The sequence below is a fragment of the Nerophis lumbriciformis genome, linkage group LG04 (genome assembly GCF_033978685.3).
Source record: "Nerophis lumbriciformis linkage group LG04, RoL_Nlum_v2.1, whole genome shotgun sequence".
NCBI lineage: Eukaryota > Metazoa > Chordata > Actinopteri > Syngnathiformes > Syngnathidae > Nerophis > Nerophis lumbriciformis.
The window spans coordinates 22,833,413-22,849,235 of NC_084551.2; the positions used below are offsets into that span (position 1 = coordinate 22,833,413).

Sequence of the window (15,823 nt, forward strand, 5' to 3'; positions counted from 1 at the left end):
TTCAAAATATTCTAATTTACTGGCTTTTACCTGTATGTATGTATATATATATATATATATATATGCAGCCCATTCATCATTCATTTCTTTGCAGTCCCCCGGCTGCCTAGCAGCTAATTATGTGTCTACATGCACAGTGTGGAGCCGCTCCTCTAAGTTATTAATAACCTTAATTACAGCAATAAATTGCATTTCTTTGTATCTACAGTTTCCTTATTCCTGAGGACGAGGCTGAACATGATACACAACACGATTGAAAATAAGCAACTACTTTAAATACTGTGTTGTTATTGTTAAACTGTCAATAGCACTCAGCATAAATAAATAATAATGGATTAGATTTATATAGTACTTTTCTAGACATTTAAAGCGCTCTGAAGAACTGAGAATCCATCATTCATTCACTCCACATTCACACAGGATGGTGGTAAGCTACATTTGTGGGATAGATTTATGGACAAATAGCTGCCTCTGACCACCACCAAAAAGTCATTCAGATTCATACACCAGTGTGAGCGGCACTAGGAGAAGGGTGGGTGAAGTGTATGCCAAAGAACACAACGGCGGTGACTAGGAGGGCGGAAGATGGAATCGAACTAGGAACCCTAAAGGTGCTGCATGGTCGCTCTACCATCTGAGTAACGCCGCTCCAATTGGAAAAAATGTACAGTTAGTACATGTGATTGGTATCGGTATCAGCAACATAAAACCCTGATCGGAACATCCCTACTACGAACGTTGAACATTGTTTTAGCGAGAATAACGCTCAGCAGTAATTAAAAACTGTTGACTTTGATAAAGTCAGATTGGTTTTATATTGATCTCATTACAATGTACAGGTTTGCCTAATATTTCGCAACTGTCTGGTAAGAGATGATCTAACACTGCAAACGTCTCAGGAGACGATGGGGTAAATCTAAAAAGGGGTGGGGGAAGGGGGGGATGGATCTACATGGCCTGGGCTTGGAACTATAGAGGGTTGTCCAGGCAGAAAGCCCCCCCTCTCCGCGTGGCTGGTGGATCCAAGGGAGCGACGAGTGTCGGAACAGCTTGGCACCAGCGACGCCGCAGGAGTTGCCGAAATGACAGCTCATGATTTTCTGTCGGGGGTTTACTCCCTTAGCCTTACCCTCGAGTGGGTTGACCGCAAGGCAGCGGTGGGTTTTGAGATTGGCGATTTCCTTCTCCTCGATGGGCTGCCTTATCAGGTTTACGAGCCCCGTCTGCCCGAATGCGACAGGTAGCACGGGGGTACTTCTTTACCCGTGGCGGCAGGAGCCCGACCTGACTATGTTTGCAAACGACTTACAACATGGTAAATACAACAGTTTATGTTACTGCATGTGCCTCACAATACAAAGGTCGGGATCTTTCTGTGTGGAGTTTGCATGTTCTCCCCGTGACTGCATGGGTTCCCTCCGGGTACTCCGGCTTCCTCCCACCTCCAAAGTCATGCACCTGGGGATAGGTTGATTGGCAACACTAAATTGGCCTTAGTGTGTGAATGTGAGTGTGAATGTTGTCTGTCTATCTGTGTTGGCCCTGCGATGAGGTGGCGACTTGTCCAGGTTGTACCAAGCCTACCGCCTGAATGCCGCTGAGATAGGCTCCAGCATCCCCAGCGACCCCGAAAGGTACAAACGGTAGAAAATGGATGTTCATAGAGGGACTTATCAACCACAGGCGACATAAATGATCATCACTCCGGACAAAGTGTTTTCCCCCCCTAGTGACCTTTAATCATATTTTGCCTTAGTTAACATATAAAAGCAAGTTTCAAAGTATACAGGATTCAAAACACAAAGCCTAACTGTCCCACATTAAAGACTGGCACTAACAAAACAAACAAGATGTTCCTCTATTGAGCGAGTTTAAACATCTGATCTTTGCTCAGTTATATAATACTCAATACGGTTGCTACCCACATATAATGACTGATTAACCAAGCTTTAAAAAGTCGCTGCTCCGAACAGCAACAGTTATAAATAAAATTATTGCTCTGTATGGTTTGCTTCTTCTCGCTTTTCTGTGCGCAGGCCTGATCTCCGATTATGGACATTTTCGCTACCTTAATCCGACTACTGCACGGCGTTGTGTCCAAAGTGTGGTCCACGGTGACACTTAGTTAACACGTAATTACATTTCTGCTCAGCATTGCCGTGGAACGGTCAACTGACCTCAGACAACGTTAGCTAAAAAAAAAAAAGAAACAACCATTTGGTTAGTTGACATGTTTGTCCTAGATTAACTCCCTGCACATAACGTTGACTGCTTATTGTGTGTTTTTAAACAAACAAAAACATGACGCTAACATCTGCGTTGGCTGACGTCAGCGAACACGATAGCTAGCAAGCTAGCCGCCGTGCTAGCCAACTTAGCGTGCACAGTTAACAAAGTCGCTGTAAACAATGGCCAACTATCATTGTTTTACTTACACGCGTGGCACATTCCGCTGCTTCACGCTCTGGTCTCGTGAAATCAACTGTCACCGGCTGTGACAATGAACGTTGACGAAAACGGCGCTGGTAGGTGTAATGAGTAATGTGAATGTTGTTCTCTGAGCCTGGCAACTCTGCTGGCTGCCACCGAGTTGCCAGTTTCGGTGGAATTCCCCCCGTACGAGACCGGGACGCTTTTACCTTTGCTTTCGTCTTATACTCGACGTTAGAAGCAGGCAGCGTGACGGCGGATGTTGAGTGTAGACAAAAGTTCGACAGACGCAATGTAGAAAATATTATTCCCCTTTAATGTCGATTATCGAATGGGTTAGTTTCAGTATCGCGGAAAACCGATTTCTGTTATCACATGGCAACGTGGAAGACCTAACTTGTTCTGTTAAATCAACTCTACAGGTCGAACGTGGAATAGCGCAACATATTGCTACTATCCATCCATCCATTTTTTACCGCTTGTCCCTTTAATCAAATAAGAAGGTATTTAACTGCCGTGATGTGTTTCCCACTTTATTGTATAACTAGCTGGTCTTAATTGGTGTAACACACCTGAAACCAATAGAATCACTCTCCAAAAAAATCTTACAAGACAAAAGTTTACTCACCATCACTGTAATAATATTTCCAAAAAACAATGTGCTGAGCTTTGATCACTTTTATAAATGTAAAAATGCCTGTCTGATAAATAACTGTCTACAATGGATTAGCTCCGCCCCCAAAATGACTACATTAAATACAGAACAACTGGAACGTTTACATCTCTTATCAGGACCATAACCAGGGCAGACTGTGGGATGCCTGAGAAAAAATCATATTAATTTATATCTAAATTATTTTTCTCTTCTTTATTTTCTTTTTATTACATTTGATTTTAAGGCAAGTTGTCTGGCATTTGAGCTCCCCCTTAATAACCAGAATGTTAGTAAGTATGTGGTGGTGAACCTGACCTATTTCTGTGTTTATTGTTAATGGTAGAAAATGGATGGATGAATGGATGGGTTTATTGTTATTTGATGGTATATGTATACCAGGGATGTCAAACGTACGGATCAGACCTGCGAACAGGTTTTATCCGGCCAGCGGGATGAGTTTGCTAAGTATAAAAATGAGCCAAAATGTTTGAATGAAAGAAACTGCTGTTCTAAATGTGTCCACTAGATGTCGCAATAGCAATTCTTTGTATCTATGTAGATATGTAAAAAAAAAACAAAAAAAACCCCACATGATTTTAGTGCACCAGTCGTGGAAAATTAGCAATTTACATAAATAACATCCTGTAATTTTATTTTGATATTATTTTTTTAATCTTGATAGATTGAAAATGAACACCAATGAGTTGACTGATGAACATTATCACATAATTTATTCAGAAAGTATAAATAACCACAAATAAAGATAGAATACTATTAACCGCAACATGTAAGTGTAAAAAAACAACAAGGCAAACAATCTGAAGTTGTCTTTAGTTTTAAGTTATCGTGCTGTGATTTTACCAGTCCGGCCCATTTGGGAGTAGATTTTTCTCCATGTGGCCTCCGATCTAAAATGAGTTTGACACCCCTGATGTATACATTACACCACAGGTGTCAAACTCAAGGCCCGAGGGCCACATCTGGCCCGCTACTTCCTTTTATGTGGCCTGTGAACGCTTGGAAATACTATGTGTCAATAAATTACTTTGTCTGTTCTTACTACTGTAAATGTATTCGTTCTTTTCATTTGGACATAATAAAATATGTGTACTGCATGAAATTTGCATACATTTTAAACTTTATTATTATCCAATATTGCAACAAATATATTATCATACTTTGCAAAACATTTTTATTGTCAATATTTGAAAAAAGACTTTCATATTTAAAAGCTAAAAATAAAAAAATATTTTACGAAAGCATTTGCTGTGTTTTTTTATTGCATATTACTGTAAATTGAAAAAATACCACTGTTTTTTTTCACGGTAGAAATTTGGCAGCTCAGTCGATAGAATTTAGAAAAAAAAGTTTTGCAGTTTTTCCATTTACTGTAATATGTAAAAACGACCGTAAATTGTACAGAAAAATGCAGACTAAGCTGCCAATTTATTTCTGTTTACTGTAATATGTCAGAAAAAAACACTGTAAACTAAAATTATTGTGACTGAGTTGCCAGTTTTTTAACTGTAAAATCTACAGTTGTTTGACAGTGTAGGTAAAATATGTATTTATTAATCAAATGCATTTATTATTTGCCCTCTGAGGGCAGCCATAACTGCTATGTGGCCCTCAATGAAAACGAGTTAGACCACCCTGAGTATAATCTCAGAGGTTTATTTGAAATAGGGACAGATACAAAAACATTGACATCTGAAACAGTTATCCAATGTATGCATTATAGTGTTTGTAGCCAAAACTATTTTACAACACTTGTCCCCAAGACAGGCGGAAATTATAACTTTTGGCTAAAACCTGACAAATGTACATATGTTCATTAATATGTGTTGTCTCTATTTTAAACAAAAATCATTACATTTAATTTAAAAATCAACAGGTTGTGTTTGATTTGTTTAAATAAATGTTGCCTAATATCGAAACAGTATGTTAGGCGACACATCAGTAGCAAAAGACGTGTAGTTGTAGTCACAAGAATCTACCAATAGAGTGCGCCAGAGTCCACAAAACCTTATTAAATTTGGTTTCTAGCAAAGTGTGGTAAAAATAAATCTAAAACACAATGTATGTTGTCTGTCTATATGTGTTAGCCCTGCCATGAGGTGGCGACTTGTCCAGGGTGTACCCCGCCTTCCGCCCGATTGTAGCTGAGATAGGCTCCAGCGCCCCCCGCGACCCCAAAGGGAATAAGGGGTAGGAAATGGATGGATGGATGTATTACACGAGTTGGCATCATGTTTTATGAAGTGTGTGAAAATATGATCTTCAAATAAACACACATATATTCCAAACAGCACATGTGCTTTTTTTTAATATCAAACATGTGAACATTGCAACCAAGGCATATGCTTCATACTTTCCTCACATTTCACAGTGCACAAGTTTCACAATAAATAATTTGTAAACAGGAAACTTCAGTGCAAAGGCAGATTATGTAACACACACAGAATGAAACTTAACAGAACATTGTTAAATACATGAGTCCAAAGTCATAGCTGTGCAGTTTTCAGACTTTTTATGTCTGCATTAATAAATAATGTGTTCTTGATATTTTGTTTGCCACTATAAACATAGAAACCATGTAACACAACCTGGACAAATTGAGTGTGTGCATAAAACATAAAAGCGTATACTGTACGTGTGAGACAATATGCTCAATGATTTGGGTAAAAAGAATAGTAAGCAGCCATGGCTTTCGTTGAAGGGACCTCTTTGCTATAGGAGCCACTGGCAACCGAGACCATATCCTCACATTTAATGTCGGCGGTTGAGTCCTCAGTGCTGGGAGACACACGCCTTCGCTTGCAGACTGATGTATAGGAATCAACCTTGTCTAGAGAAAGAGAAGATGGCTGCGCCTCCATCCAGGAAGATATTAGGCCTCCGCCATTCACGTCATCGTCTAACTGCGGTTTCACTTTGTCCAAGTCTTCTGGGAAACTAGCTGTGGGACTGGGCCTTGGAGACCAGGGCAGGCCGGGAGTCACCTTTCTCTGGTACGCCGCCCTGGAACCCCACCCGGCTGACATGTTGTTGAAAGGCGAATCCGGGTAGTAGCCGAGAGCATGGGATGTTTGCATGGACAGGGATTTGATACCGTAAGGTAGCAGAGAGCTGGAGTACTCCCCCTCGTACGGTGTCAGGTCCAGCTTGTGACCGGTGCCGCTGACGGTCCCCTGTTGCATGGAGGTGACGAACCACCTCTGGGAGGCGCCGTCTTCCGACTGAGGGGAGAGAAGGCCGCTGGTCTGAGGCACTGTTCTTTCGCTGTTGTAGAAACGGTTCTGAGGAAAGTTGTTGACAAACTGGTCCTGGAAGAGAGGCTGCACGGCGTAGCGAGCACCCGGGACGATCTGGTGGGCACGGGGGGAGTCGGTGGGAGAAGGGGTGAGGCGGTCGTGGTCTGGAGCTGTGTACATCCTGTAAAACACATACGGTCATAAAAGCATTGTAAACTAATGAAAACATACATTTTCTAGTTACAGGTGCTGTTCGCAATAAGTGGCTCGCGTTTCAACAAGTTGCAAGCATTATATTCCGCCCTCTTCCACGCCCCACTAATACACACGTTAAGTGTAGAACAAGGGTGTCAAACGTACGGCTCAAACAAGTTTTATCCGGCCCACGGGATGAGTTTGCTAAGTATGAAAATGAGCCGAAATGTTTTGAATGAAAGAAACTGCTGTTCTAAATGTGTCCACTAGATGTCGCAATAGCAATTATTTGTATCTTTGTAGATGATATAGATATGTAAAAAAATAAAATAAACCACATGATGTTAGTGCACCAGTTGAGCAAAATGAGCAAACTACAAAAATAACATCCTATAATTTGATTTTGGTATTATTTTTTTATCTTTATATATTGAAAATTAACACCAATGATTTGACTGATGAACATTATCACATACTTTATTCAGAAAGTATAAATAATGACAAATAAAGATAGAATACTATGAAACGCAACATGTGAGTGTAAAAAACACCCAACAACATTATGATTTGTACATTTTCAGAATGTGCTTGATCTATTTTTAAACAAAGAAAACAATCTGAAGTTGTCTTTATTTTGAAGTTATCGTGCCGTGATTTTACCAGTCCGACCCACTTGGGAGTAGATTTTTCTCCATGTGGCCCCCGATCTAAAATGAGTTTGACACCCCTATTGTAGAATAACAATGTTACAAAAACAGTGTTTGAAAACACCTATGACTTCACTTACTGCTTCAACTGTAATATAACAACCATATACCGGTAGAATGGGTGATATGGCCTAAAATCTACAGTATATTGCAAAATATATTGCAGGCTCCTGCAGTAACTATATACAAAACCCAAAACCAGTGAAGTTGGCACGTTGTGTAAATTGTAAATAAAAACCGAATACAATGATTTGCAAATCCTTTTCAACCTATATTCAATTTAATAGACTGCAAAGACAAGATACTTAACGTTCGAACTGGAAAACTTTGTTATTTTTTTGCAAATATTAGCTCATTTGGAATTTGATGCCTGCAACATGTTTTTAAAAAGCTGGCACAAGTGGCAAAAAAGACTGAGAAATTTGAGAAATGCTCATCAAACACTTATTTGGAAAATCCTGCTGCCATTAAATTCTAAGTTAATGATTTCTCAGTTTGAACATTAGATATCTTGTCTTTGCAGTATATTCAATTGACTATAGGTTGAAAAGGATTTGCAAATCATTACATTCTGTTTTATTTACGAATTACACAACGTGCCAACTTCAGTGGTTTTGGGTTTTGTAGATATCACAATATATTAATTGGTATGTATATGATAAAAGAACCATTTCAAAATGGGTAACAAAGTTTCCTAATTTGCTTGCTAATGTATGCAGTAACATATTGCGTCTTTTCCAGTTTTGTCAAAACAATTATTAATCTACTTGTTATTTACTGTTAATATTTGGTTACTTTCTGTGGTAACATGTTTCTATCTACACTTCTGTTGAAATGTAATTAGCTATTATTCTTCTGTTGTTTGGATGCTTTACATAAGTTTGGGGCGATACTACAAATTTGGGTATCAATCCAATACAAAGTAATTACAGGGGAAGTATTGCTCATACCATGATACAGATAGGTCAACATTTTCAAGATCCTGTGTCCACAGACTTATTTCTTAAGTTTATACACACAAAAAAAGACAAACGATGTGCTCGTAAAAAATATCCATCTCAAATATCAAGTTTTGTTTACATTCAAGAGCTCTAGCTTGCTGTTAGCAATCAGCATATCCTCCCACATTGTGGAGTGTAACATGTTTAGCTAGTCTTCGTCCTCCAGTGATTATGATACTTGTAGCAAACGTAGTTTAATTGCCAGCATGGAGGTGAAAATTGCGGATTTAGAAATGGCTATGCACTGTGAAGGGAAGTTAGCTGATAGCAAGAATGCTACATTGCATTGAGTGCACGTTCGTTGTTGCTGTCAAATTTGTGGGACACAGCTAGAAAGTGCCATCAACTTGCATTATCACAATATAACAATACTATTAAAAGCTCTATCGTTGGCCAAATTGATATCACTTGTATGGTATATAGTCTGTATTGCGCAACCCTTACCCATTTTTTAATTCTCTAATTTTTTCTTTACAACGTTCAACTTCTAATTGTGACACATATTGATGTGTGTTTTAGGGATGTTGCGATCAGGGTTTTATGCTGCCGAGTCTGATACCAATCATTTGTGAGTGAAATTGTCCGATACCAATACCACTCACATGTACTAACTGTAATTGTTTGTATTTATTCATGGTGAGTGCGAGTAAAACTTTTAATAAAAACAACCCAATATTCAAACTAGTTCCTTATTCTCTTTAAATACATACAATTGTTTTATCACAATAACGTTAATTGTACACACTAACTAAACAAAAGCAAAAACTACTATTAAGTAATCATTCAAATACTTTCCCGTTTGCCCTGAAAGTTCTCCTGTGTCTAAAAGTACCCCTGATAGTCACACAAGCACTTGGTGTGGTGAAATTAACCTCTGCATTTGACCCATCCCCTTATTCCACCCCCTGGGAGGTGAGGGGAGCAGTGGGCAGCAGCGGTAGCCGCGCCCCGGAATCATTTTGGTGATTTATTTAACCCCCAATTCTAACCCTTGATGCTGAGTGCCAAGCAGGGAGGTAATGAATGGGTAGTGAGTCCCATTTTTATAGTCTTTGGTATGACTCTATGAAATTAACCTCTGTATTTGACCCATCCCCTTGTTCCAACCCCTGGGAGGTGAGGAGAACAGTGAGCAGCAGCGGTGGCCGCGCTCGGAAATCATTTTGGTGAATTAACCCAATTAATTCTAGGGAATCATTCCCTGAATTTGTAAACGTTTAATTAATACAAATATATTCTTCTTGAAGCACTTCTTTCTTGTGTTGTTTCAAGCTATCTTAGAGATTAGCATGTCTGCTCCGAGCAAGCTCTTACTGTGTGAAACATTTTTGACCTTGCCCCCCAGTGATAATGACACATAATAATGATACTTGAGATACTAATAAATGCAGTTTATCCGCCACAAGGGAGGTGATTATATTAACTAATTAACTTTGTCAGTTGAGTGACCAAAAATAAATATGGTTTGAGTCAGAGATGATCGACTTCGAAAGGCATTGATCGGCAAAGGCTTTTCCACAGAAATCGGCCGATTCTAATCGGTGGAAGATCAATTGGCACATCCCTAATGTATTTGGTAAACTTGTCGTTGGTGTCCAAAGTGTGGCCCGGGTCTATTTGCGGCCCACAGCTAAAGTTTTGTTGGCTCCGTTGAATTAAAATTAAACAACAGTAAAAATTTAAGAAAAAAAAGAACAAAAAGATGTTAAGTAATAGGAATTAGCTGAAATTGTAATACTAATAACTGATAATAACACACTGTCAGCTATAACATGAAGCTGACACAGCATTTTTTTTTAAATACATTATATAAAATGTGTATGGTTTTGTTTGTTTGTTTTTTTTTTTCAAAATAAAATGCCAAAATGGCTCCCGCATGGTTTGACTTTTCAGTGTGCGACCCTTGATGGAAAAAGTTTCCAATAGTGTCTTAAACCACTATTGTTAGTTTCTGGAACAAACTTGACAAGGGAACAAAGCAATTGAAATTCCTTTCTGTATTTAAAAAAAAAAAACTTTACAAATCAAGATGTTGAAAATATATGACTTTAAGTAAGCTGATGTTTTTATTTACTAGTTGTGGTATGTTATGAAATACAAAATATAGCTTAATAGTCTTCTGAGTGGTATTTGTGTGAATGGGGGCGGATATTATAAGTTTATGGTTGTTATTTCTGCTTCTTTTCATTCATGATGAATTTTAATGTTCCATCGATAAGTTTTTATTTGTTATTGAGTAAATGAAATAAAAAATAAGAATGTAAGCAGTGTTCTTATATTTTGTCTGCTGCAAACTGCACCTTTAATTTGTATTGTAAAATATTCATACGTGGCAGCAAAACATGTAAAGGAATACTCACGAATCATAATTATCTCTGAATCCTTTGGCAAAGGGGTTGTGGTCAATTTTCAGCTGTGTTATCTAAAAATCAAAATACAATGTGTGAGCATCATTCACAAGAGAACCAATACTTGTGCAATATGCTTAAATAAGTAATTTTACATATACATGCAAACAATAGTGAGCTATATTTTACTTTTTATTAATTTATCTTACATCCGTGTTCTGGTAGGCAGTGACTGCTATAAACTGGGTTTCTGGAAAGGTGAAGCTCTGAGTTTTTGGATCAGTGTTGACGTCTTCCACACTGTCCTCTGTCACCTCCACAATATGCAGCCTGGGCTGATACTTGTGGAGTGACTGCAGCACGATCATCTGCAAGTACATTAGAACAACTTTAATACACATGTCCTTTTTGCAAGTACATTAGAACAACTTTGATAAATATGCTAACTAAAGTTTTTAAGCTGATTTTGCAACATGAATGTGTTGGGGAAATGTGGAATTGGTGATTACGGTATGCATTAAAAAAAGGTCTTAATATCTATATATTGGACATATCTGCATCAGGACTGTAAAAATAATTATGATTCAGTACAGAAATATGATACAATTAATTGTTTCATAAATGGTCAAATTGTTTCATAGTTGATGTGAAAAAAGTTTATAAATACATATAGTATGTAAACATGTTAATTGTAAAGTCTACACATTTATTTGCGTATTTTTTATTTTCTAAAATGCCAGTCTAAAGCAAAGGTGGATAACATTTAGAAAATATTTGATAAGAAGATTCATTATTTTTTTGCCTTTAGTTTGCTTTTGTGCATTGCTGCACCACGTAAGTGCAGTTGCCTGTGGCTTTATATCAATATTTGCCTTTGACTGATTTTTTTCTTTGGGTCGAGGAAAAAATAACATTTGATTTGTATTGTATTGTATTTCTGTTCACTGTGTGTCAAAAAATTAAATACACAAATGTTAAAAAAAGAAAAAGATCATTTTGATATTGCAACATCTATTCTATTAGATTGTGGTCTACTTCATTGTTTTTTTACCTGTGAAATATTGTGATTAGTCCCTTTGTTGTTGGTGAGTTTTAGTTTGCTGAATGAGATTTCTTGTCGCATCCAATGGGCTCCTGTGTTTGGAGATTCTGGATGGATGTATACTTTGTTCCCTGTGGGACATAAAAATGAACAGCCATTTTAATATTCAATATATAAAAGTGATCCAAAAAAATGTTATAAATGTAAACATGTAATTTAACCCACAAACAAAGAGAATACAAGCTCAATAGACAACAATAGATGAAAGATACAATTCACAAAAAAACAACACTTATTCAACGCATTTAACTGTTATTTGACAGTATCGCATTACTTTCACAGCATATATGTAAACCTACAGGCAATTTATTGTGACTTATATACAACAAGGCACTGCAATTCTGCATTTCAACACTGGAATTACCTGTAAAACCACAGCATATAGTAGAATATAATAGAATGCCTTTTATTGTCACTATACACAGGTACAATGAGATTAAAAACAAGTTCGGTATCAGTGCGACAGTCTACAAAATATGCAAAACATAGGAAGAAAAGAAAAAGAAAAATAGTGCACAAGGAGGTAAGGTGCACAGTCCAGTCCTGAGAACGATTTATGTTAATGTGTTGCTTACAGGAAATAAATATTATACTATATACATATATACAGAAGCATTCAGATTGTAACTTTATTGTAATTAAACCATAAAATTACAACTGTAAAGTTACAGCACATATTTGCAACGTTATTTTAATTAACTGTGAAATCACCGCTCTGCAAGTTACAATAAATTACTAAATTAAAATACCGTAAATGTTACTGTGAAAATAATGCAATTATTAGCCAATATATTGAAAAATTAACATTTTTACAGTGACGATCATATTAAATTATGATGAATAAAAGTTAATAGAATATAGATAAACATACAAAAATATTGTCACTAATAATAATTGTTTGAAAATTCCTTAATTTTAATTACACTACTGTACCCTATTTAAAATACTACTATATTATCTATCCGCTAAAAACTTTTTAAATGCAGCACGTACCCTTATAAACTTGTACAGTTTGTATCAATTTGTAGTTTGTACCCTTTTTCCTAGTATAAAGATATACTTCTGGCCTCTCTTCACATTCTTAAAAAATGCCGGGACAGAAATGTTGTCTCATACCTCTTTTTTGAGAGTGTATATAATAAAACACAAAGGTCCCTTCTCACTCCTCCAATAAAAAAAAAAAGTACCTTGACTGCTGTTGTCTGCCTTCCCACAGGTGACCCATTTTCCCCCTTGGAACCTCCAGTGATTCGGGTCTGCCAGGGCCACCTCCACAAATACATTGTAGTGGGCAGTCAGGCTGAGACCTGCTATATTAAAACTCAGGAAGGGGAACATTCGCCTGCAAAAAAATAAAATAAAAAAATAATATTTAAACATGCAAATAGTGTTTCTAAATTAAATACATTGGGGCGGTATAGCTCGGTTGGTAGAGTGGCCAAGCCAGCAACATGAGGGTTCCAGGTTCGATCCCCGTTCCCACCTATAGTCACTGCTGTTGAGTCCTTGGGCAAGACACTTTACCTACCTGCTCTCAGTGCCACCCACACTGGTTTAAATGTAACTTAGATATTGGGTTTCACTATGTAAAAGTGCTTTGAGTCACTAGAGAAAAGCGCTATATAAATATAATTCACTACACATTATTGTTTTTTGTTTTTTTGAATAAAATGTTAGCTTACCTGCCCTGCTTGGTGATGATCATCTCGGTCTGGTGCCTGTGGAACTTGAGCCAGAGAGGCCGGTTGCACAGGTAGACCTGGGCCCTCATGCTCGGCCCATTAGCCGGGATGGCGATGTTGCCGAGAGCCGGGCCCGAGCCGCTGTAAGGCGGGTAGAGGCAGCCGGGACTCTGCCCGATCTGGTAGGCTGGGCTGAAGTGATTCCGCGGGCCCGTGGGAGGAGGGAATCCCACCGAGCCTAGGTGAAGAGACGCCGAGTACCTGGCCGTGCTGGACGGGGCGTAGACGGCCCCGCTGGGGGTGTAGGGGAGGAAGGAGCAGGGCGTGGTTGTGTCCGTGCCGGGTTTAGGCGTCGTCGGCGGGAGGAAGTAACGCTCCGGCCCAAGTTCGTGCTCCGAGTACCGGCTCCTCAAGGCCGGATCCTCGGCCCCTGCGAGCGGGGACTTGCGCCTTTCTTCCACCGAGTCTGTCTCCCCCTCAGCACCGAGCATCTTTTGGCCGATGATGGAACTTTTGTGGGGGTATTTTTCCCCCACCCTAAAGACATAATGACAACATCAATGTAAAAAAAAAAAAACACACACTCACACACACTACAACACGCGTGGGTGTGGCTCTGACTGATACCAATCCTCGACTGATACCGACGTAAACCCGTTCATCATCTCCAAATGTTAATTGTGAAAGTCGAAAAATATATTCATAACATGCTATAAATAGATGCACAATACAAACTGAATGAAACAAAAAAAAGTTATTTTCATGGAAGTTTCGGTTTAAAATGAAAAGTTGACTTCTTGTAAGTCACGTGACCAATTTTGCAGCCATTAGCGTGGAATTGAAAAGCTCGCCCACATATGTTCGTGACAAACATTTATTTCAATATTCATACAATTAAAATGTTCACTTGGTCTAACATAAGTTTGTGAATGAATGAACAAATAAGCGCAATTTTGTTCAACGCTCATATAATTAAAATGTCTACTTGCTCTACATGGTTCTGTGAGCGAATAAATAAACCCAATTCTTAATTTTCTCTGTAATTTTATGCCGCAGTTGATCCTTTATTATTCATTCACTTAATGATTTTGGATTCGTTCCATTTCTGATGCGATTCTGCAGGGTCCCCACGGGATTCCTGACGTGAAAACGGGAAATAGGCAATTATTTTTCCATTTGAAGAAACCTGTGATGTTCCTTGGATCAGACAGGCTACATGTGATGTGAACACTGCATATTTGTCCTTTGAAAAAAAAAACAATATATATATATATATATATAGTTATATATAAAAAGTAGTATTGGAGTTTAAGGGGTAAATAATCAATCTAACTTTAAAATTGGGAATTAATATCATACCTTTTAAGTCTTTAGGGAAACTAAGCCTATATTATTGTTGGACTATACAATAATATTCAAGATTCAAGAGTGTTTATTTTCATATGCACAGTTAAACAGACAGTTTGCCGTACAATGAAAATCTTACTTTGCTAGTCCACCCTTCAACAAGTCACACTACTTAGCTAAAAATAAAAATAAAATAAAAAATAAAATAATATATAATATGAAGATAAAATATCATTTACTCACCTAGTTATATTGCCTCTGGTCCAAATATAGCAGATGAAGAAACCAAAAAAAAAAATAAAAATTAAATAGAGTTCAGTCTACGTAACATGAAGATGTGTTGGACCCATCAGCTTCTCTTTCCTTGTGGCCACAACTCCCAGATAAGCAGCCTGTTATCAGATTCTCCTTCTATCTCCGTGGGGAGGGGCAGGAGATTCTCAGCATCACATTGAGCAAAGCTGCCCCTCATCCATACTCACTTATCACAGAGACTTTCATTGTGTGTTTACATATGCTATTACATACTCACTCAAAAAAAATAAAAAATTCCATGCATCTGAAAGTTATCGGACCTACAATGTTGGCTCTGGCTGCAAAGAAAATCTTATTTTTGTTACCCGATCCAATGTGGGTGGAACACTAATCCCACATCGTGCAAATTGTGCAAATAAAATGTTGGTCGTATGGCAAACATTTAAAAAAAAAAAAAAATTGTATATAAATAAGCAAAGCTGCAAGATTGTAAATATTGTGAGTGTAAATTTACAGCCAATTACTGGCTAGTAAGTGCATTATTTTCACAGTAATTTACTGTGAAATATTTTTAGTTCTCTGTAACTGTAGCTGTGATTTAAAGATGAATCACAATAAAGTTACAACTAAATGAAATAACTTTACAGTTGTAATTTTACAGTTGAGTACAATAAAATTATCTTTTTAACTGTAGCTGTGATTTCAAGAGTATTCACAACAAAGTTACAACTAAATGATATAACTCTACAGTTGTAATTGTACAGTTAAGTACAATAACATTATAACTATATGCTGTAACTTCGCAATTGCAATGTTATGTTTATTTTTTTCTCTGTAACTGTAGCTG

At 37.7% G+C, this 15,823-nt stretch overlaps 2 protein-coding genes across 5 annotated transcripts in view; both read right to left on the reverse strand.

The window, feature by feature from the left end:
- The window catches only part of LOC133597799 (ankyrin repeat and IBR domain-containing protein 1-like), a 41,685-nt gene extending 38,490 nt beyond the window's left edge, over window positions 1–3,195 (reverse strand). Inside the window, exon 1 of one of the 3 annotated variants that reach the window (XM_061950782.1) lies at window positions 3,059–3,195. In XM_061950782.1, coding sequence (XP_061806766.1) covers window positions 3,059–3,061 — 3 coding nt within the window. In that variant the 5' untranslated portion in view covers window positions 3,062–3,195. Of the gene's footprint in view, window positions 1–2,068; window positions 2,233–2,435; window positions 2,662–3,058 lie in introns of those variants that run through there. The other 2 variants (XM_061950789.1, XM_061950805.1) reach the window with 2 other exon arrangements.
- Window positions 3,196–5,494: 2,299 nt separating this feature from the next.
- On the reverse strand, window positions 5,495–15,085 carry LOC133597835 (eomesodermin-like). Of its 2 annotated transcripts, XM_061950828.1 has the most exons (7): window positions 14,965–15,085; window positions 13,375–13,911; window positions 12,880–13,034; window positions 11,642–11,763; window positions 10,800–10,958; window positions 10,603–10,664; window positions 5,495–6,520 (listed from the first exon to the last, which is right to left on the reverse strand). In XM_061950828.1, the coding sequence occupies exons 2-7, from the start codon at window positions 13,863–13,865 to the stop codon at window positions 5,755–5,757; spliced, it is 1,755 nt and encodes a 584-aa protein (XP_061806812.1). In that variant the 5' UTR covers window positions 13,866–13,911; window positions 14,965–15,085; the 3' UTR covers window positions 5,495–5,754. The 2 variants fall into 2 exon arrangements, with proteins under 2 accessions (XP_061806812.1, XP_061806806.1); XM_061950822.1 differs by lacking the exon at window positions 14,965–15,085 and having other exon boundaries at window positions 13,375–13,963.
- Between the last annotated feature and the right edge of the window lie 738 nt (window positions 15,086–15,823).

Excerpts from the sequence above, each read along its gene's own strand:
- LOC133597835 (XM_061950828.1), bottom strand. The coding sequence starts at position 13,865 with ATGCTCGGTGCTGAGGGGGAGACAGACTCGGTGGAAGAAAGGCGCAAG. Across the intron at positions 11,764-12,879 it reads GGCAGACAACAGCAGTCAAG|GGAACAAAGTATACATCCAT; the intron begins GTACTTTTTTTT and ends TATGTCCCACAG. Across the intron at positions 10,665-10,799 it reads CTGCCTACCAGAACACGGAT|ATAACACAGCTGAAAATTGA; the intron begins GTAAGATAAATT and ends TTTGATTTTTAG.